The sequence below is a fragment of the Punica granatum genome, chromosome 4 (assembly GCF_007655135.1).
Source record: "Punica granatum isolate Tunisia-2019 chromosome 4, ASM765513v2, whole genome shotgun sequence".
Taxonomy (NCBI): Eukaryota; Viridiplantae; Streptophyta; class Magnoliopsida; order Myrtales; family Lythraceae; genus Punica; species Punica granatum.
In genome coordinates this window covers 26,186,588-26,210,056 of record NC_045130.1, presented here as the reverse complement: position 1 = coordinate 26,210,056, position 23,469 = coordinate 26,186,588, and the positions used below count along the sequence as shown (strand labels likewise).

The 23,469-nt window shown below is 42.4% G+C and overlaps 1 protein-coding gene across 1 annotated transcript; it reads right to left on the bottom strand.

Moving 5' to 3' along the window:
• Positions 1 to 4,026: 4,026 nt before the first annotated feature.
• On the bottom strand, positions 4,027 to 8,899 carry LOC116203994 (oligopeptide transporter 3). The gene is made up of 7 exons (XM_031536002.1): positions 8,461 to 8,899; positions 7,966 to 8,188; positions 6,748 to 6,845; positions 5,771 to 6,340; positions 5,242 to 5,497; positions 4,944 to 5,126; positions 4,027 to 4,840 (listed from the first exon to the last, which is right to left on the bottom strand). Exons 1-7 carry the CDS (start codon positions 8,742 to 8,744, stop codon positions 4,223 to 4,225), a joined length of 2,232 nt encoding a protein of 743 aa, XP_031391862.1. The 5' UTR covers positions 8,745 to 8,899; the 3' UTR covers positions 4,027 to 4,222.
• Between the last annotated feature and the right edge of the window lie 14,570 nt (positions 8,900 to 23,469).

Sequence of the window (23,469 nt, the reverse complement as noted above, 5' to 3'; positions counted from 1 at the left end):
CATATGGTGGATGGCTTTGATGCTCGCTAAAGGGCATAGTTCTGACTCCTCAAATCCCTCTTCATTAGTCTGTTTACATTTCCTAGCCTCGCTCGAATTGGTATCAGAGCCATGTTTCCTAGAATTACCTCGGATCGCATTGGAGAAATCGTATTTCTGATATGCAGGATCCTCATATGAGACAAGCACAGAGCATACTCCTGGTATTACGAAGAACCACTATTACCCTTTACCCATGATCCATAAGAGAAAGAAGAGTATAACATGGTTGTTGTAGCGAGCACAAAGAGATTTTATTGATCACACCTTAGATTCAATCTCGAAGAGAAGCTGGCAATTTATATAGTGGATGTGTTGCATATCACATTGTCCTTTACATCACACCACACTAATAATGCATATTGCTAGTTCATATAGCTTTATTACACATAGCTCACATAGCTTTAAAAGATTCTCTATACCATTGGACCGACATAGTAATTGGCTTATAACTATTAATGACCAGTCATGATATGAAAATAAACGAACAGTTGCACTACACAGTTGTCACTTGCGAAATGGCTCATGAGACAGTGAGAGATTTGAATTACGGTAGTTCTCCTCTCACTCTTCTTCTTCCTTCTTTTTTTGATATTGCTCTAGAAACCATTCTTCCTTATCAATCTCTGGGTAGCTATCCGGGCCGCCAGTTAGTGGAAACTTTCCCTTTTTTCGGCTGGTTTCTACCACGGATCCTCTTGTGCTGTCAAATTGATATCTTTAAGCTAGCTGGCTAAGTTGACATCCATATCTTCAAATGAATCTTGTAGCATACTCTTGTGGCATCTGTTTGACAGCATTGACATCATAAATAGTGTCTTGATAGTCTTCTGGATAGTTCCATTGTACTTCTTCAGTAGGCAGTGGCCAAATGGAATGGATGATGGTTTCATTCTTAATGCAAATGAACTTCTAGGACTTTCGGTACTGTGAACTATCATCTAGTATGTCACAAGAAAGAGTCTTGAGCACAAAGCAAATAGGAGCCCTCTGAAAGCAACTTGCACAGGAAGTAGTTTTCATAGTCCTTCGTCCAATTTGATAGTCTTGATCCGCTTTTGCCAATAGTAGAATAATCCAAACGCCACAACTGATGGAATATTACTATTGTGTTTCTTGGTGCGTACGAGTTAGGCTGAACTTTCTTTGCTTCTTCCTCAAAGAGATATTTCCAATCATGGATAGAATAGAACCATTCCAAGAATTGGATGAATTGAGTTTTCGGATTTCTTCCTTCGTAGGGTAGAAAATTATCGGTCGATTAGGGACGTTTCAGTTGAGGAAGTGCAACATAAATTCTATGTCGAACCGGATCCCTATGTAATAGTTGTGACAAAGGTACCGATACAACCACTTGAGGTGTTCGGGGAATGACTGCTGGAACTGATGTATGAGCGGATAGATGAACAGTTATTTTTTATGGAGACCATATGGCTTGAGATTTAGTCCACCATAATCCCTAAAAACTTTGAGCTGGTATTCCTATATGAGGTCCTTAGCTTGGTGGGTGAAAGTGCGGGTTTAGACTCGGTCACCAACTTCAAGAGTGAATATCTCCTCTGAGGTTTGCTAGCTAGCCAGGATGCTAATGAATCCCACTGCTGCATGTTAGGCGGCCTTGTTTATGAACATACAAATGACCGGGAGGGTTGGAGGAGCTGGACTAGTCATGGACTGGCTGATGTTCCCCTGAGAAGAAGTTTACAAAGACATTATTTGCTCTTTACATGCTTGGCCTGAAAATTATACTTGGAGAACCATTCCGCCCATTGGAGAAGTTGAGGATGTGGAACCTACTTTTGCTTGAACTTTAAACATATTTAGGAAAGAGGACATGTCCATTTCCACATCAAAATGATGTCCGATAAGATGGAACTCAAACTTTTGAATTGCATACTTCACTGCTAGGATTTCCTTGAAGGTTGAATAATAGTGATGCTCTGACTATTTGAACTGGCCACTATGATAACCACAAATGTTTCTTCTTCCATACAGTTCTTCTACTAGAATTGCACCCCAGTACCAATCACTGGTGTCAATATGGAGAATACGCTTGCCTGTGGAAGGGATATGGAGAGGCGGCAATGGCTGCATCTAAATCTTAAGTTATCTTATGGCTTGAGTTTGGGGAGACGCCTATTAAGGGGCATCCTTTTTAAGCATCTTTTCTAAAGGGTGAGTGAGTCTTGAGATCCCGGGGACAAAATCTTTGACATAATTAACAATACCAAGAGAATAAGGATTCTACATCATCTTCTCAAGAGAAATGCATGTTGCATTCTTTAGTTGCTGGACTATCTTAATGCTCTATTTTGGCACATTCAGGCGGTTTTTTGCAAAGTGGCCTAGTTTGTTGCACATGTAGCATTTGGAGGACTTCAACTTCCTCCCTATCTTCTTTTTTCTTTCTCAAGTACTTCCACCATTTCCCATAATAAAGCTTGGTTTTGGATTTTCCCCACTACCACTTCTTGGAGTGCTTCTTTTTCTTAGAGTGGCATTCGCGGGACTTGTCTTTTGATGAGCACTTTATATAGAGCTTCGGCCACATGCTTGTCAATGGCTTTGTCTCTCTTAAGATAATCTCGAAGAATCTTCTTTTTGATGCAAATATCTTCAAGGGCAATATGAATCTCCTTTTCGAGTTCTCCAACAGTGCAATCTATGACCCTTTTTCTTTTTATTTGCAAGGATGGTTCCGTCGGCCTAGTTGAAGGAGCATGAATTGAGGAGAGAAACGCCTGCTTGAGTGAAATGTTTGTCCCAAGCTCATAGAAGAGCCGCATTATATGCTTAAAGTGAAGATCAAGGTGTTTCCTTTTATAGGAGCAACACTTTCATTCAAAGAGCTCTATTCTCTTAAACTCTTTTAGATCATCAGGATTACCAATAAAGAATTGGTGCATAATGCTAATTGCTTGGGCTGGTTTTTACAAAAGAAGGGGATTTGTTCTTGCACATTTACTGAGGTCCACCAGTTTCTGAGAGTTCCTCTAAACCTTGAGGGAAAGTCAACCCAAACATTGTGATTACTATAATGAGTAAGCTTCTTGGTAGAAAGCCAAGCAAGGAACTCTTGAAGTCGATCTAGCCACTTCTAATTAGGGATGTCATCGAGAGTAAAGACATGTTCTTCTCTTTTAGACAGTGTTGTGGCCAATGATTGATTGGAAGCTTCTGAAAGGATCTCTTCCGCTGGCTCATCCACTGGTGGTCCTCGTCCCATCATTTTGATAGGTGGGAAGGATTTGTCATATCCATTAGTATCCCATGACTAGGGCAACTCACCGGATTCTTCATTATCCTCTTCTCCCTAGCGAGAGGAGGACTCAAAGTCTTCTTGTGGCTCCTTGAACATGCTGAAAGACAACTACCTAGGGTACTTGGCAGCTTTTTCGGAGAAATGAATTTATTAGATTCTCCTTCACTAATACCATGAATGCTTCCTTAATGGATTTATTAGAAGATCCTGGCTCTGCAAGGTCAATATGGAGTAATAAGTAAATTCTCTATCCTTGTAAAAATGCACCCACTATAATACAAAATCATTTTTGAAATTTATTTAATTGACCTTATATTAATTTAAAAAGTACAATAAACTGAATCAATTTTAACTCGACAGACTTGAGTTTCTACTATATTTTACGGTATATAGTCACATTTCTACTCGAGTATATCAAATTTAAGTTTTTGTGGCAAGTTGACTCTCCATGAAAGAGTAAAAAATGTAAATTTTAAGTTTCTAAGAGTTAGAATCGAATTTTTAACAACAATGTCCGCAACAGATCTTCAGATTGCGGACGTCATGAATCATGATCGGTCAGGAAAGGTTTCGAAGATTCGATACATCTGCCTAATACAGGGTTCAGTTTGGCTCTTGTATTTCCTTGGACATGAATTTGTTAGTCCTATGATTGATGTTTGTTACTTCAAGTTCAATCGTATTTTTCAGCTAAACATAGTGGGCAGGCAGAAACAATGGAGGCCTTTAAAGTAAAAGGTGAACAGAGGGAGGCCATCTCACTCAAACGGAAGTTCTTGTTCCAAGCAATTAATGTACAAAGCTATATGGGTTATTTAACTTTCAGTCACCAAGCTATAATTAGCTATGAAATTCTCCTCACCTCTCCTTCCTTATAAATTCTCCGGTACCCCGTAATTCTATGAATACCGGTGACACGAGCTACTTGAAGACCGGACATCCTTCCACGATGATCCCCGGTTGGGTGGGACACGTGGCCAGAGGACAGTGATCGAGCTCTGTGCCCCACCACTTCAGATTCTTGCCCTCATTTTGCAAAGCGAAGAACAAAAGCACGCCCATGAAGGCGGTCCCTGCATCCAAGGCCGCTGAAAGGACGTAGTTGTACTTCTGCCACCAGCGCTTGTGGTACTTGAACACAAAGTAGTTGAAGATCGCCCCAGTGGTTAGCCAGCTTGCGATGTTGGTCGGGGTCGCCGGGGGCATCCCTGCAAACCCGTACGAAATGACAGGAATGTTTATCAGGGGAATCCATTTCTTGTCCGGAAAGATTTTGCTCAAGGCCCAGATGGGAACGGGAAGGACTGCACCGATGAGGAACAGCCAGACTAGGTTCCTGTACAGCCCTCTGGGTCCAAAGAGTCGTCTAGGCCCTATTAAGCCCCATATGACTGAGGCATCGAATGTGACCCGGTACTTGGGGCATGTCCATGGGCTGTCGGGATGCAGAGCTTCGACATCACATATGTTCTCGATGCTCTCCAGCATCCACCATGCCACCCCAAGATTGACTATTGCAGAAACTATGGTTCCCACAAGCTACACCCAAAGCAAGCACAGACCATATAGTTCATATCAGTTGTGTTTGAGATCCCTGATTACTCCAAAATTGCGTCTAAATATGCATACGAAGAAGGCATACCTGCGCCACGTACATACAACGAGGTGGGATCTTCATGTAGTGCCCAAGTTTAAGGTCAGACAGGAAAGACAAGGCATGGACAGTGCTGATCCGTCCATATATTTTGAAAAGCAAGTTTGCGATTGGCTTTCCTGGTAGAATATAACCGATAATGAACTGTGCAATAATATCGTACCCAGGTTGCTGCAAAAATGACACAAGAAAGAAAAAGAAAGTTGTCAATTCAATACTCCAGCATCAGAACTGCTTCATTCGTCTTCGACAAGGCACTAAAATATTGGGAAATGATGGTTGGAACCTGATTGGTAGTTGCTTGAATGACACCGATGGGGAGAGTGACGATCCAAGCCAAGCCAAAGGCGAAGAGCATTCCCCACCAGGGCAATTGGACGTCATCTTTCCATATGAAGGACATCAGCAGGGAGACTGCAACGCTTCCGGCTAATAGTAAGAGGAACCACCACTGGGGCACTTGTTTGTAGCTTCTCATGAGCTTCGCATGGATGTCCAACTTCGCGTTGGTCATTGCCTGCCGGCTCTGCTGTATAATATCCCTACGCAACAGGAAATATAAAAGAATTAGTTGCAAAATTTATCGAGACAGTTAAAAGATTTTGATCACTTCTTAAACCAAATTCAGATTTTGATATGGATAATGTGATAGCAGACTCATCAGCATGAACCAAATTCGGTGGAATTAGCCTAGTAGAACGGAAATGAAACAAAAACTCGTTCTATAATGCGATTCATTCTTTATATTTCTGCACCAAATGTGCACCAACAGAAGCTGCATCGTATTCTTTCAGGTGCATGAAACGTCTCATTACCAGCCATGGAAAAGTGCCACATGGGTGAGAGTGGCGGTAAACCGGGCGAATCCCGACCCAATCGATAGGGCAAACAGAGGACTGAGATACAGCTTCCCGTAACTATCATAAGCAGCGACATTAAGATCGAACTGTGGGGTCAAGATCTTGGTGGTATCGTATTTCTGCCCATCCGATTTGAACAACTGGTTCGAAAAGATCGGGAACTTGCGTGCATCGAAAGTGTTATACTTCCAGTAGCACAGAGGCACAATTATGTAGATGAACATGATGAAGCCGACGCCGACATTGACGATGGAGGACCACGGTGTCACAAGCGGGCTCCCGTGATATGCGGAGATCCCGGCCCAGTCAAGGGTGAAGGCCCCAACACCAAGCCCGTGGTAAGCTGACCCGACTTGCTGGGCCGTGATGCTATTGGGCCACGCCCAGCAGACCCAAGAGAAGAAGGTCAGAATTGTGAAAAGATAGCCCGGAAGCGCGTAATAAGCGAAGCTCGCCCCCATCGCGATGAGAAAGAATTGCATTCGGGTCAGCCCTTTTGATTTGTGCTCCTTTTCGTGTAATGCCCTGAAAAAGAAAGGGACATAACGTTGTGATTCTTCGACATTTCTATGGGCTGACACACAAAAGTGAGGAATTTTAGACAAAACAAGAGATAGATTGATTGGTCATTATCTTGAGCAGAATATTCTTCTTTTTTTCTAAACAGAAAGATTGGTTATTTTAAATTGGCACAACTTGCTTTACTTATCCCTCTCAATGGCGAATTTGTTATCACGTGAAAAAGAATAAATTATGGGATTAGAAATGGGCATCGAGACATCATGTCGACAGTCTCCATTAAGCAACGAAACGAGAACGAAACAGAACAGATACTTCCTCTAGGGTCTAAACAATTATTCTACTACCAAAATCAAAAGTTCGAATTTATTTATAGCCGAGATAGGGGAAGACAAATAAAGAGATTGACAGACCTGAAGAGGGAAACCTGAGCGACATTGGAAGGCCACCACATCTCAACTGGGTCCACCAAATATTTTCTCAGCATTCCAGCCCATCCATACCCCAATATCTATATCAGTGGATGAGAAAAATGAAATTAATATTTCGACCGATTACCTTACATATATGTTCGGGATATAAAACTGAAAAATGTATATCTCATAACGCGGAAAAAGGGTATTCGGCGGTTTCAAATTTGGAGTTCCAGATTAGCAGGGAGAAAGCGGAAAACCTTGGACCAAAATCGAAAATTATTGGTAGTTATTTACAACGTATTCATAACTGTACTATTTGTTTTGCTTGGTCTGGTCCCTGTGAAAAATTGAAGGTTCTGAAAAGTGAAAATTGAGAAAAAGTTGTTTTGCTTGCTCCATGCGCAAAATGACATATTGGGACTTCATTTTTTTTTCCCCCAAGACATATTGGGATTCCACGAAGGAATCTATTTCATTTCCCTGGAATATTAGCCGAGAAGATAACCGTGGTCTCACTTGAAGGGAAAAAAAAAAGCACGATATAAATAAGTTCCAGAGTTATTTTATCTGGAAAAACAGAAAAGCAATAATTATGTCATTTTTCAGAAACGGGAAATGGGGAAACCTATCCTCCACTAAAAATGCAACCCCAAACTTCCAAGGTCTTTTTAAGATTGTCTTGACATTTCAACGCAACCTTTTGTCGTTCTTTGGAACGTTTGGCTTTTTGCGTTTGTTGGTTTGGACATCCATTCCAACTTCCAAAAGTGCTTACATTTTAGAGAATTTTCCTTAGCACACCCTGGAGTTAAACGGGCAATTCAGTTTAGCACCTACTGAGTATTACGTATGTAACACCAATTCTCGCACCAACTTTACTTTTTGGTTCACTTAATTTTTTTGTTGGCGACACACAACCATGAAAAATTTGAGTGTCATAACATAGATAACTAGTTTTTAATTTAGCCTCAAATTTGCATAAAATCCTGAAAGTTACAGTGGGTAGCTTCTCTGAGGTTCCTTTTTCAACTTCAGGGTGCAAAGTGAACAAAATAAGAAGTTCAGGGTGCAAAGAACAACTCCCTCCTGAGTCCCCCCCCAACCAATAATTCAGAAACATTTTCAGAGAGCAAATGGATAGAGACCCAGTATCCTTTTCTTCTATATATTTTCTAACTATAAATAAATAAATAAATTAATTAATTAATCAATTACCTGGGTAGTAAGGACGATGAGGAAGGCGCAGAGGAAGCTGAGGTTCTGCTTGTAGTAAGCCTTCATCACAGTGATTGCTCCAATGGAGTAAGCATCTCCTCCTCCAATGGAGACCCCGCAATTTGCAAAGATGGTGATGATGACATGCTCCTTCATGTTGAATGGCCCCGGGTTGAGGCTAAACCTGTACCCGAACGCGGTGTACTCCTCCTTCGGAAGTACCCTGAAATTGCTCACCATCGAACCAAAAACGTATTAGTTTTATGTGAGGATCCGCTTATGTCACCATACTTCACCTTTTTCATTGAATTTTTCTTTGAAATTAGGCAAAAAGAAGGGAAAAAAAGGACAACTAATCAATTACGAGCTTCAATTAAAAAATTAAAAAAAATATTCAAGAAGAAAAAAAGGATTATTCCTTTTTGCCTACCCAAATTGGTTCCTTTACTAACTTGTCCATAAAAATGTTGTATCATTGTGAGCTGTAGATTATACCGGGCCATGAACTTGCCGATGGGCAGGACGGTGATCTGCATGAGAATGGCTGAGATGACGAGCGGCTGGGTGCGGTACGTGAAGAAAGTGTTGAGGAAGATGAGGAGGACGCAGGAGGTTATGCCTAGGATCCATGCCCGGAAGGTCATCACCGGCATGGAGGGGTCGTCGGTCTCTGGCACCACAAGCGCCACTTCCTCCACCGAGCACCGGTCCTCATCGGCGCCGGCAGAGGTGTAGTCTCCATTGTTGTGCATCTCGGCATCGCGGGTCTTTGTTGCCATTGATGGGGGCTTGGCTTGAGCTCACTGCGTGTCCCTTCTCCCTGCAACTCTCTTTGCTCTTTCCCTCTTGTCTGTGGCGGAGTACTGAGCATGAGAGAGGTAGACAGAGAGAGTTAGAGAGGTAGACAGAGAGAGAAGACTGAAGCAGAGGCTGTTATATAACGAAGATGATCAAGGGGGTTAGTTCTCCAAAAAGAAAAATCATGGGGATGAATTTAAATGACTGTACAGCCCTTCGGGTTGTTCTTTTTTTTATTTTTTTTCCTTTTCTCAATTACAAAATATGATTGAGTATTACTCATTCATTCTTTTATTATTATTATTATAAGAGATGTACATGGACATGTTATAATTATTAATTACTCATTCACTTTGAATTAGTAAGAACCAATCAAAATGTTTATAAATGAAAATCTGTGAGTTCACTGTAAAGTCGATTTCCACTTTTAGGTATTCAAATTGAGTGTTATACGAGAAAATAACTGGATAATTCTCACCGAATATTTGTTTATTACAAACATGGAGATATGGAATATGGAAAGAGGAGACAAAAGAGTTCAGGGAAAATCGAATCAAGACTCTCGATTGCTGGTCAAGAGTGCAATCACTACATCCAACCTCAGTTTTTTTTGGATTACATGCTCTTTTATAGATGGGAACTTTTATATTTTAATTAAAAATAGGGGATTTGGATTAGTGGATTACAGTTTTGGTCGATGTGATTACTTTTATAAGGCGCGATCCACCACCAAAACATTAGAAATCAGTAAGAATTAATTTACATAAACTCTCCTAAGTTGGAGTGGACCCTCTTATAGACTAGGAGTTGGATTGGGTTGGGTTGGGTGTGAATGAGATGATTTCTTCGCTTTCAACTTCCCGTGGGAATCTATCCGAAGTGACCCCTTACATTGCTCAACTTGACTGCTTGATATCTCAATTATTGGTAATCTCCGTGACAATATTGCCCCTAGCCCTACCTGAAAAATATTTCTCAAAAATCAAATGGCATGGAAGACTTCTCAATTTTCTACCCCTTTTTTCCTACATTCGAATTGATATATATCTCTTTGCTCATGTAGACAAAACTCTGGTGGCTTGATGGGCATACTGGGATTTTAGTATACAGCTAATGCAGATATCACTTTCTTCCTCTTGTGATAAACACGCATATGCTTTTAGAATTTGCTATGAAACCTACGGCTATAGATGCTATTTAATTTATAATCAAACACTTGGCACTCAATGCTCACAAATATATGGGTGCTTTATTGATATTTCATATACATTATTGTCATGCATGGAAATTTTATATTCTCAACGAACTAGAATTATATAACAAAACCTATCTATTTATATGATTGTAAGAATATGGCCAAATATATATGTTGAGATGTGTCACGTATTCCGTGAAGACCTCGAAGATCCAAAGATTCGGAAACAACAACAAAGATCAACCGAAGATAAGGAGGACGAATCAACATAGCGTGTTGCGCACAGTCCCAAGTGTGTCGCGACACAAAAGTACAGAGGCGAAAAGAAGCATGGTGCTGTGACACAAAAAGTGGTGTTGCGACACGAAAGGCTAAGTGTGAGATTTCCTCATAATTTAGTTTCCGTTTTGATTCGATTTCATTGCAACTTAGAATTTATTCAAAGGAAAAATCTTCGTAGGTGATTTAGGGATATTTTGGGTATATTCTAGAGGATATTTGGGCTCTCGAATCTATACGTACGGGATGGGCCTCGTAAGACAATTAATGTAATGTGTGTGAGATCGGAAAATCACTTGTAATCTTCTTGAAAATTTTCGGGTTTTCTCTCTTGGAGTCTCTAGGGTTTTCATAGAGTAAGAGAATTGTGAGAATTGAGAGGATTATGAGACTCTTCTCGAGTTAGGTCTTTTCCAAGTCTTTGGGTCTTCAAGTCTCCTAGGTTTGATGCGAGACACCTCTAACAAATCTCCATTTTACAGGCTCCACCTTCGCTCTTGCACGTGTTGCTCAAGTCCAATCCACCCATGGACTTTTCGGAGGTGTCGAGCTTCGTCGAAATTTTTGCAGAACTTTCACTGACCATGAGACAAGCCGAATTCGCCACGGCTTCAGCATTCTCCAAAACCACTAGTTCTCTAAGCCCATATTTCTTTAGCGGTGGCTTCCTCTACCCGTTGCTTGTTCACGAACTAATCCATAGAGAATGCTGCCTACTCTTAGACCTTCCCGTCTGAACATCCTCTATCACCACAGTCTGAGGTTCAAGTGTTTTCGAGTCTTTAAACTCCACCTTCTTCCAAGATGTCGCCTTCACACAAGGCTCCACCTTCACTCGGGATGCACTCTTACAATGCTTGGTCAAGGCAGCTTTGTCAAAAGCAACATATCTTCTCACTAGGGATTTCGACTTACTAACCATCCTGCACTCCCTACACTGGTTCACCCCTCCGTGCCCGAGAACATCAAAGTACTTTTCTTCAGGAGTCCACTCCATTGCTGACGTAGATCCAGTTTTACTTTGCAAGGCATACAATCCTTCCAGTAGCACCCCTATCATCAATACAAGAGCACCTTCCGAGACTTTCATGACTCCGTCCTGGATCCTGTACTTACAACCAAGACCATCAAAACCCCCTAACGATATCAAATTTTTCCTTATACCTAGACATGCCTAACATTTGACAATGTTACCTTACAACCATCATAGATCTCGATTTTAACTCTACCAATCCCGACAATATCACATGTCTGACTAGCAATAAGAATTCTTCCACCCTCTGTCGACCAATAAGCGGGAAATAATTCTTTATCATGACAAATATGATAAGAGTTACCCCAATCAAGAACCCACAATGTACCTCACCGACTCGATATAGTGAGGGTCTTTGTCCCCCCATTCGCTTTAACTGTGAGAATATCATCTTCCCCATTGCTTTGCTTCGTTACCCCATATTCGTCGTTGCTAGGAATTTTTGCCTTGGACAATTCATTCTGCCCCTCGCGGTCGGTCCCTCACCGTTACTCCTCTGATAAATGATCACCTTCTTCCACAACTCTTTCGAGTTTAACGCCACATTGACGTCCTCTATGATGATACTTGTTCTCCCGTAAAGCAAGGTGATGATGAGCCTCTCATAGGACTCAAACAGAGTGCCCAACAATAATAAGGCTTAAACCTCGTCACTTATCTTGATATCAACGTTGGTGAGATCCAACACGAACTTCTCGTCCGGTGACAGGATCATGGGCAGCTTACCCTCTCCTTCTAGTGCTTCATCAAGGCCGTGCTCCACTGGAAAAGCCTTTATCTCTATTCGACACAATTCGAGGTCGTTCGCCCCATCGAATTTCTCCACCTCAAATCTCGCGCCTGACATCTTCAATAGCTCTGATACCTGTGCTCTAATACCACTTGTTGAAGCAAGATGCCCGAACGAGATTAGAACGAGAAATCAAAAAAGTAAACAACATCAAATATACGTGGTAAAAACCTTAAGGCGAGGAAAACATTCATGACAAAGTAAGAGTATCCACTATATCAAAAACAAGAGATTACAACAAAGATCGCACTCGTATTTCCTAGCCCCGTTACCAAACCTAACCCGAGAAGAGTCTTACAACCTTCTTTATTTTCACAATTCTCTTACTCTATGAATCCTAAAGCCTCCAAGAGAATACTCAAGAATTTCTCAAGAAGATTACCGTTTCTGTGGAACCGAAAAAATAAAATTATTCAATTTCAGAAAAAATTTGGTCCCCAAATTAAATTTCAAATAATTCGGTTTTAAGGTGACTGCAATTTAATCTGAAAAAACACTGTCCTATTCCAAATATATATATATATATATTTTCATATATTCTGTTTAATATATATGGAATTAGAACATTCTAATAAATAAAATAATAAAAATAAGGAACTGCATAACAAATAACTCGATGCTCCACTTGTGATTCTTTATAGGAAAAATGAATAGAAATTAAATTAGAACTGAAGAAACGAAACCCTAGTGCATATTCTCTTCTTCTCCTTCAAAATTACCGGAGAAAGTCGTCGTCGTGCTCCACCTCGCCAGTAACTACCGTCCTCATCATCGTTTTGCCAGTCGAGATTTTGTAGACCTTTGATTGTGTTTAGAAGAGCTTAGCTTTTATTCCCTTTATGCCTCTTTTTTTACTGTCTCGTTTTAATTCTTGTTAAATTTTTAGAATACATGAATTTTGTCTTTAATGTTTAATTTTCTTGATTTGGGACACCGAGAAGCGAGACCTTTTTTTGGGATGGTTTCATCGTTGTAATATAGTTTCCAAGTAAGCTTCGATTAGGAAAACTACGATTTTAAAAATTTAAGACGATTCATAGGGAAAAATATGCAATTGGTCTTTTTATGTTTGGCGGGATGTTTAATTTCATTCTTTTCATTTATTATTTCAACTTCATCGTTTATGTTACGATAAATTTTTTATTTGATCCTTTTGTCAATCAATTTATTCAATCTTGCTGATGTGGTACTTAATACGGTGTCATGCACATGTTTCTGCTTGCATGTTATTTGAATTTTATTTACAATAAAAAGTTTTTGATATTTTTAGATGAACTGTCAAAAGAGGAGAAAGGGGGCAGTGGTGGCTCGCTGTGGCTACCATCGCCTCAGGTGCGGGCGCTAGTGCCCTCTTGAGCCTTTGACGACCTCACCAGCGGCAATGGGGGAAGAGGGGTGGACCACCACAGCCAGATTTGAGCCCCTTCACTCTCTTGTGAGAGAAGGAGGGTAATGATAAGATTGGCCATCGGCAACATCGTATGGGCAATCCATGGCTCAGGGCGAGAGCCCCTCTTTCCCCTTCGAGGTCAATGGTGGCCTGTCGGTGACTCAGGGCCAAGCCACCAGCGCCCCCTCTATCTTCCATCTCTCTTTTTCCGAAGAGTTTTTAGCAGCTCTTTTTTGTTTCAATTTTTCAAAATTTTTGTTCATGAAAGTTTGACTAAATTAAAGTTAAAATGACAAGTAACCATATATGTACATGTGGCATCGAATTAACTGTTACATTAGCAATTCAATTGGAAAAAGAATCGAATAAAAAATTTACTGTAACGTAAAGAATGAAATTAAAAAAGAAAAATAAAAGAGAAAGGGATGATTTGAACCTCCTGCTTTATGTCGAGGACCAAATATATGCTTTTCTGGAAAACGCCCCGTCCCGGACCCTCCTCTATCCACCGGCGCATCACTCCTTCTTCTTCTTCTTCTTCTTCTAATTTTCGGATAATCTTTTTTTTAAAATTTTGTAAATTCATCATAAAATAAAAAGAAATCTTGATCAAGAAGCAACGTTCTTTTTTTTGGGTTAATAAACTTTCTTTAAAAACATGCCTAAATTTAGATACACAAATTTTAGATTACAAGGGAGGCTTGTAAATCTAGTATAATGAAATAAAAATTCTAAAAATTAATAAAAGGGTACATGTAGTCCCACTAAATATCGAACCCGAAAACTCTTGATTACTAGGTGAGAACGTACATCACTGTGCCACACCCTCCTTTGATAAAATATTCAACTTTCCCTATCTCTAATATTTTAAATTTTTAAAGATAAAATTTTGTGCCTTCCTTTTAGAAATTATTCCTTAATTTAAACTACTTATGGATTTTTTTTGTTTATTTTAAATTATGAGAACATGGAAAAACATGGATGACACTTCCATATAGGGCCACATGTCCATTCAAGTGGATTGATTAAAAAAAAAGATGAATTTTCAGCCTGAGAAAAAATGAATTAAAAAAATGTGCAATGAAAAAAAGAAGGCCTAGAATGACACATATATGGCTTCATTAAGTGAGAAATTTCACAACTTTATATTCTTTACATACTATTATAATGTGAATCAACTTCAAATAATAATTTCTAATTTATTGAATTCTATTAAATTGAAGAAATGCATATATATATATATATATATTTGACATATCAAATCAATAAAGTATGGGTTCCACTTGAAAGGCAATGATAAAGTTTTATGTAATCTATTGTTTAGCCGATAACTTGAAAGGATATATAGAAAAAGTCCTTTTCAAATTAATATAGTCCAGTAAATTTTTATGCGGAGACATTCCAAGTGCTAGATGGTAATAGTACATGTGCTACAAAACTTCCTCTCAAGGGCAGAATCGAAATTTACAAATGCCTAAAATTGCTGTAGAACCCATATCCTGAATGATTAAATGAAAGGTATTACCGTTTTTCTTTTTTTTCTTTTTTTTGTCAACAATACGGCAGGTATGATGTTACTCCCCAAAGGAGAATTTTATTCCGTCTTTACACCGGCTTATTTTTATATATTTGTTACCATCTTTTATAGAAATTAGTGATCTAATCCGCGCGTTGCGCGAACTTTTTTGTACTTTTTATTTATGTTGATATTATTATATTTACAAATTTTATAAAAACAAAACATTTGAAATTAATACTCTTTTCGAAAATATCTAATACAAAAACACATTGCAAAAATTTGAAAAAATTAATTATGAAAATGTAAAAATATCTAGATATATATATTAATATACAGTTGATGTGAATGATCGGTTATCTAGGAACTGGGAGTTAATTACGAACAGAAGCTCCTTATCAATTGGAAGAGGACTTGTGGGAAAATAAATTACATAATTGTACGGACCCGAATGTGGACTCTCGTCGGGGCCCGCATTGCGCGCTTTTGGATCGCGCGGCTTGGGAGTGTCCACCTTCCCGTGGGGACGCGTGACGGACACGCGTGAGAGAAGGAGTCGCCACTTATCATTTTACGACCCGTAGGTCGAGGGCGGATAAATTACCCGAGTCTAGGGGTATGGAACACCTAGTTTGTCGTTAAGGCATTGATCTGTGCGGAACCGGAAAATCCGTGTTCGGGGGTTCATGTTACGTGCGGGCCTATATCCCGCATGCCCTTTCGGTACTCTAGTTTGCTAGGCTTGCATGTTTTATGATTTACCGCATGAATTAAGCTGCACTCGGCTCGCACGTTTTGACACCGGAGATTCGGTGAATTAAACGATGTCGGTTGAGAAGCCGAGAGAGAAGTAAACCCGTATGTCGGGGAGTTGCTTCACAATCTTACGTTACAGTTCATCGAACCATGGAGGTTGAATCCCTGCGTGAACCAAAACCGCGAGATCTTGGATTTACTTGTGTCTGGGCAAGCATTAGACCGATTCGATTAATTCGACTCTCGGACTGTTCGCTCACCGACTGGAATTCTTACAGAATAAATGTACAAAATAAAATCCTTACAATGCTCTCGAAAACAATAAATAAAAATTACAAATGGCCGAATTCCAGTCGACTCGCGTTCGGTTATTATTCCACTCTAACTCACCGTGAGTTTAGGGAAAAAGACCGAAGAACTGAAATTCAATGGACGCTCTCACTGAATAGGGCGTTGGACCCTGTGAGTGTTGATTAGGGCGTTGAACCCTAATATTATTCGGCCTAGGGATCAGGCTCGACTCGCATGGCAAACAGGTGCGGAAAGATAACACGCAACATCTTAATAATAGACAAAGTGTTTGTTATTATCGAGTGTACGTGTTTTAACAAGTTGTTAATCCAGGGTATTTTGGCATGCAAATCCTACCCTAGACAAACCAGCACGTGCCAATGTTTTAGCATTCGGCTTTGTTTTGAGAACCTGACAAAGAGAGTCAAATCTCATGTGTGTGGATTGATTTTACAGTTGTTCTGTATTGTGACACTGAATTTCCACTGAATTAACCAAACTCGTGTTTTGACTCTAGATTTGGAATCTAGAATTCCTCCTAACCATTATCTAGTGTTTGGTTAGGTCGAGTGAAAGGTTAATCAGCATTTTGCATGTTTTCTGACAGAGATAACCGTTCTAGTTACCCGAGTCTATGTTAGGATGACAGAAACTCATCAGTTAGATAAGAAAAGGCTATGTAGATGAACCTGCACCTAAACAGGTAGCCCGTTCTTATCCCGTACTGTAGTGTTTCTTTCATGCTAACCCTAAGGGTATCGCTGAATTGTGAAAAGACGATTTTGCCCTTTATTTGAAAATTGTTTTCAGAAAAGGGGAAACATCGCAGTGCGGGCCACCTCGGCCTGTAGCCGGTGTCGACCAATTCCCTGGATCGTCCAGGATTATGCAAGAACCCCGAAAAAGCCAAAGAACCGGTCGGTCTGCCCGGAAGTGATCTAGAAAGATCTTCTGCATCATGACCTGAGTTACCTGGAATCAGGTAAAAACTCAAGTTGAGACACAGAAGCCCTTTTCAGACGTCCATGCTACATCGGACCGCGCGTTTCGGGTTTTGAAATTGATAAGTTTGAACAGGGCACCGACGTCATTTGACAACTCATCGACGCGAGTTATCAGTTAATGGCCAATTCGTGTAAACTTTATCAGTGTAAAGTGGGTTTAATCATGTGAGCGTCCCGATTAACCCGTTCGTGGAATTAATGCTTAAGGTTATGCCGAATGCATTAATTGTGAAAGCGATTCGTGATTCAACGACCAAGACGATTCCATAAGGATCGAGGATATTCGGTCCAATGACCGCAACTACCCTCGTAACCGAATGGACCTGAATGAGTCATCGATACCCAAATCCATGCATGCTTTGTTTTGAAAAGACATTTTCATGCGATATTGCGACGATAATGTAAATTGCAAATTACACGAAAGCCGAGAACGGACTCAAAACGGGCAGAGGAAGCCTCATGCAACCCGTACGAGTCTAAGAGGCTCTCGGTCACTTCTCCTTGGAGATAACCGAGAGGTCCCATGGCCCGAATAGGGTTCCACGAGGTTTCTCCGTCTTGTTTTGAATCATTTCTCGCATGCTCAAACGACAAACACAACAAATGACACGATTAACTAAAGTCGGTATTGCCATGATTTGAATAACGCATTCGAACATGTAAACATGCACAAACAAGTTATTTAAGGAATCGATAAAACAATACCGACTTCATATATGTAAGAAAACCCGAGAAAACTCGGGAATCGAACTTAGATCGGGCTAAGAAGGCCGTTCTTAACCCGAGGAAAGCAAGCCAAGTCTCGATTACCTCTTCTTGAGGCAAACCCGAGAGCTCTTTTGCTTATTTCGGGCCGGGAAGGTCTTCTGAGGGTCGATCCAAACGTTTCCCGACATGCTAACATGTTAATCGAGGATAAACATGAATGATATAATGTAAAAGTGCATAAACATGAAGTCTTGCAAGTGAACATGCTTTGTGCACCATATTACTCCATAGCCATGCAAATAATGTAAAAAGCCCTAACTCCTCTAAGTCAAGAGTGATTTACCTAGCCTCGGGATACGAGGAAGGAGTCGGGGAAGTGTTCGAGAGTCGGGTGACTCGGTTGAACGCTTGAAAGAATGCTCGGGTGCAAAAGATGCACGTTCGGGGAGCTAGGTGCACGGGGAATGCGGCTGGAATGCACGGGAGGCGCGCGGCGTGCGCGGGGCGCGGGCAGGCGCGCGGGCGTGCAGGCGTGCGCGCGGGGCGCGCGTGCGCGGGGCGCGGGCGTGCGCGTGCGCGCGGGCAGGCGCGCGGGCGTGAGCGCGGGCGGGCGCGGGCGTGCGCGCGGGTGGCGCTGGCGGGTCACTATTCACCCGAGAGTAGCGATTTCACCCGAAATGCACTATTTGACCTGAAACAATAATTTAAAGACTTCAAATGGAAAAACCAATTTCACCAATGAACTCCATGGGTCCAAAATGAGTGGGATATGAAGTTTGAGAAATTTTGAGCTTAAGTCGGGATGATGAACATCGGCTTCCGACTTAAGAACTCAAGGCTCTCTTTTGATCGTTTCGGTTTTCTTTTCTCTTCCTTCTAAGTGCTGAAGTTTTCTGGTTCTTGAGTGTTCTTGGCTATGGAGTTTGAGAGGATTTCTTGAAAGAGAAAGGTTGGAGAGAGTGTGCAAGAGGAGAAGTCATTATCTTAATCACTTTTGGGCCATTTATAGGCAAAGCTAATGACACAATTAGCAAAAGCAAGTGCTCTTAACCCCCATGCTTAGAAAATATCAAGCCTCATCCTCTTCCATTGCATTAATGAAGAAGAGATAAGACATTGATGAGCATTGATGAGCATTGATGGAGGCTTGAGTGTTGTCTTCAAACTCTTGGATATTTTCAAGCAAGAGTGCAAGTTGGCTTCTTGCATTGAAGAAGAAGAAGAAGCTTCTAGAGTAAAGGGTGACTCATCTTGAATAGCCCGTGGGTCCCACGACCGAAGAGGAGAAACCGGGAAAAAGCTCGGGTCTCGATTGATCGCTCATTCGAAGTTCGTGGTTTGAATTGAACGTCGAATTATCGATATACGCGAGGAAATGGATTTAATGAGTCCGAGATTGGCATTTTCCGTGAGAAATTGCCTCTGTATGAGGCTTGGAAGCCGGTTTTGCTCCTTTTATGCATTCAGAGCGAGGTTACCCACTTCTGACAGCATATCTTGTATCTGCATCCCACGTCGGTCATTTTGACATAAATTGTCAAATTACGTGGGCCCTTGTCCCTTAAGCCGGTAAATACAAATATGGAGCCGGAGATGTCCTAGGAGGCCGAAACTGGATTTCTCAGATTGCTTTCTGAGTTTCTTGGGCGATCCGGAGATTACTGCGATCTCTGTTTGCTGAGATTGGGCCTCTAAGGATATGAAAAGTGCATCTGAGACCCTTAAAGCACTGCTCGAGGGGTATAGATGAGTTGTGTGATTCATTCCGACAATTCCACATTGAGCCTTGAGAAGGCTAGCATTGTGTAAGGTAAGCATCCGGCGTCAAGTTTCCCCAAAGAGGACCTCCGGATATGGATTTTCACTGAAAATGGCCTTTTGTGCCCCTCGGAGGTTACTCGGGAAACCGTGAAGGGTTTTGCTGTCTGTTTTGCCCAATTGCGTATGTCCGCTGGAGTTTTCAGGGCAATGTAGTGTGAACTTCGTTTGCCGTAATTCCATCAGACCAGTCTCCGGTTACGCTCTTCCGAAGAAGGGTATGCCCGTTTTGTCATTCGGAATTCATTCAGAGTGTCTGTATGGCTTCTAAAAGACAATATGAAGCATTGCTCGTGCTCTGTATGATTGAGGGGCATGGCCGCATCTGATATTTGGAATTAACTTTTCTTCGAGAAACCGGCATTTTTGGACTTCCACTGAAAAGTTGTCTGTATACAGAAAGTTGTTCTGTATAGAGCAGATGATTTGCAAAATGCCTTTGGGGACACTTTTCATCTGTTTGGCATTGGAGTGGATTTTTGGGGTCCAATATTGGCTGTCTTCCGATGATCGAGCGAACTATCGGAAAATAGAACTGTCCGTGTGATATACTGAAAATGCCAGTTTTGGATATTGCTGAGCTCTCTAGTCACTCTATTACCCTTTGGTGACCCCTGGAGTCCTTCTGTCATATGCATGTGTCATTTGCCCGATTTTGCCGACTTGAGGATGAATAATGATTTTCTGCTCTGTTAAGTCGTTTTTCTGTATTCTGCTCAGGTTGTGGCTTGGATCATTGCTGATATCATCGTTTGGAAAGGTGAGCCAAAATGGGGTGCTGACAGCTTGCCCCTCTTTGACTGCATGCTCGAGCAGAAGATGCAGCCAAAGACTTCAAAAGCGCCCCAATTTGATAGCAATGATTGACATGGAATTTCCGATAACAGTCTTCTCCCTCTTACTTTGGATATGTGGGGATGTTATACCTGATGCAGAAATGTAAAAGTCAGGATGAACCTGAGGGGATGGACCCCTAAACAGATAAGTAGCCGGGACGTACCCGAAGTGCAGGAAAGTAGTCGGGACGTACCCGAAATGCGGGAAAGTAGTCGGGACGTACCCGAAATGCAGGGAAAGTGGCCGGGACGTACCCGAAATGCGGAAAAGTGGTCGGGACGTACCCGAAATGCGGAAAAGTGGTCGGGACGTACCCGAAATGCGGAAAAAGTAGTCGGGACGTACCCGAAATGCGGAAAAGTAGTCGGGACGTACCCGAAATGCAGGGAAAGTAGTCGGGACGTACCCGAAACGCGGAAAAGTACTCGGGACGTACCCGAAATGCAGAAAAAGTAGTCGGGACTTACCTGAAATGCAGAAAAGTAGTCGGGACGTACCCGAAGGGTTTGCAATATGCACGGGGCGCATACCGAATGAACAACATGATTCAAAGGCGTCTGCCCAATGGACTTACGGGGTGCGGGGCGTGTTGCCCGGCGGGTTTGCAAGGTGCGGGGTGTTTTGCCCGGCGGTTTGCATGGTGCAGAAAAGTAGTCGGGACGTACCGGAAGTGCGGAAAAGTAGTCGGGACGTACCGGAAGTGCGGAAAAGTAGTCGGGACGTACCGGAAGTGCGGGAAAGTAGTCGGGACGTACCCGAAATGCGGGAAAGTAGTCGGGACGTACCCGAAGGGTTTGCAATATGCACGGGGCGCATACCGAATGAACAACATGGTTCAAAGGCGCCTACCCAATGGACTTGCTGGGTGCGGGGCGTGTTGCCCGGCGGGTTTGCAAGGTGCGGGGTGTTTTGCCCGGCGGTTTGCATGGTGCAGAAAAGTAGTCGTGACGTACCCGAAGTGCGGAAAATAGTTGGGACGTACCCGAAATGCAGAAAAATAGTCGGGACGTACCCGAAATGCAGAAAAATAGTCGGGACGTACCCGAAATGCAGGAAAGGTAGTCGGGACGTACCCGAAGTGCGGAAAATAGTCGGGACGTACCCGAAATGCAGGAAAAGTAGTCGGGACGTACCCGAAGTGCGGAAAAGTAGTCGAGACGTACCCGAAGTGCGGAAAATAGTCGGGACGTACTCGAAATGCAGAAAAGTAGTCGGGACGTACCCGAAGTGCGGAAAATAGTCAGGACGTACCCGAAATGCGGAAAAGTAGTAGGGACGTACCCGAAATGCGGAAAAGTAAATTGCATGGGATGCATTGCAAAAAGTAAATGCAAACATTGGGGTGTTGCGTGAGGTGTGGAAGGAATCATTGTGATTCCTCTATCACTGAGCTTGTCCGTGCTGCAATCGATGTGGTGGCAGAATGCTTCGTTACTTGCCAACTGATTGCGATGCAACTCAGTGCCTGGAGTGCTGCTTTGAAGATTCTTCTTTTGGGTTGAGATTGTCACCCGTCACATGAAGTAGAGATGAATCGATCTTGGGGAGACATCTTCCAAGGAGCTTTGATTTGTCGGAGGCAGGCGTTGATGCTGGGACGAAGTCATTTCACTGAAGCCTTACCTCTGTGGCAGTGATGCGTTTGATCTGCCGAAAGTCAGGCTCGCCGCTAGGCGGTTACCTATTGGGCTGCCGGAAACCGGCTTTGCTGTTGAGGAATGATTATGCTTTGCCAGAGGCTAGCTCTGCTGCTTGGGCGGTCATGCTTTGACCTGCAAGAAGTTCGCCGAAAGTCGGCGTCTTGTATTGCGAGACTCGAGCTCTAAGACAGAGCGCCTACGTATCCCATGGAACCGGGAATCAGAGTCTGTCGTAGTTCATGCTGTTTGCAGGACCTGTGATACTGACATTACTAGTAAATCATGTGAGAAATACTAACAAGTGATAGATACAGGTAAGCATGAAAATGTTGTTGCAACACGCAGATCTTCAGTTTTGGGTTACCTAAGTGACTCGTGAAGAATTTTGCTTTAATAATGCAGATGGGTCTCGTTCTCGGAGGCCTAGATGCGTGGCCTCCATGGGCTCCCATTAGCTATGTATTGGGCATATCGAGACATCCCCGACAATGCCCTAGCAGCTCTATCGGTTGTTCGACGCACCCGTCGGCTTTGAACCCTTCTCAATAGGGTACCGTAGGGCGACTGCATTTGCAACTCGTTTGGAGATTTCTGTTTAGATTTGATCAGAGTCGGTCTGACCATTTCCAGAATGCTATGACTAGACCTCGGAAAGGAATGTCTGGGATTTCGGCTTTGTAGTAGCCTGTTGAAGGGTGGCTGTGACCTATTTTGGGGTTATGCAAAGACAAAGAGAAAAGAGAAAGCTTGGGGGAACGCGCTGCCCCAAGCTAAAAGGATACACGAGTTCACGCCTGCAGCGAGATGTACCCCTTTTCCTCTGTTCTTTTGTTGTGTAGACTATCCCAAACTGCTTGGATGGCACGCTCGGTTTGCCCACTATGCTTGAGGAGGAATCCGCGCTGAACGGTTGAGCTGTATTAGAGGGCTGATCGAGGATCATGTTGGAGTAGATAATCTGGCCACTTCCATTGAGGATCCCTAGTTCGCACGATGTGTGAGGAACCAGGGAGTCATTTTTATCCATCTCTCTTTAACTCTCCTTTCGCTACGGTCACCCACCTCGGGGCCGTACCTCTCAACCTAAAGGGGATGAGCTCTCCTTTTGCCACGACCGCCCTAGAGGGTTTCCGGTCGTGCCTCTCTTTTGCCCTAGCTTTTGCCTAGGCCGCCCCAAAAGGGGTTTTCGACCTAGCGGGCTCGATTCTTTTATCTCTCGAGTTTGTAAGGGGAAGGGTTCGAAGGATTCAACCTCCGAGTGCATTTTGTTCTGTCTCAGTCGAGGAGTTGTGTCTGCTGCTTCCCCCTTTTATTGTTTATTTTTTTATTTTTTTTCGGGGTTTATTGACTGCTTTTAAATTGGCGGGGCCGGTGCTTTTGGTGAACGTCGGCGTTGCCTTTTTTTGTTCTTTGGCGGGTTTTTCCCGCGTCTTTTCTCTCTCTCTTCAT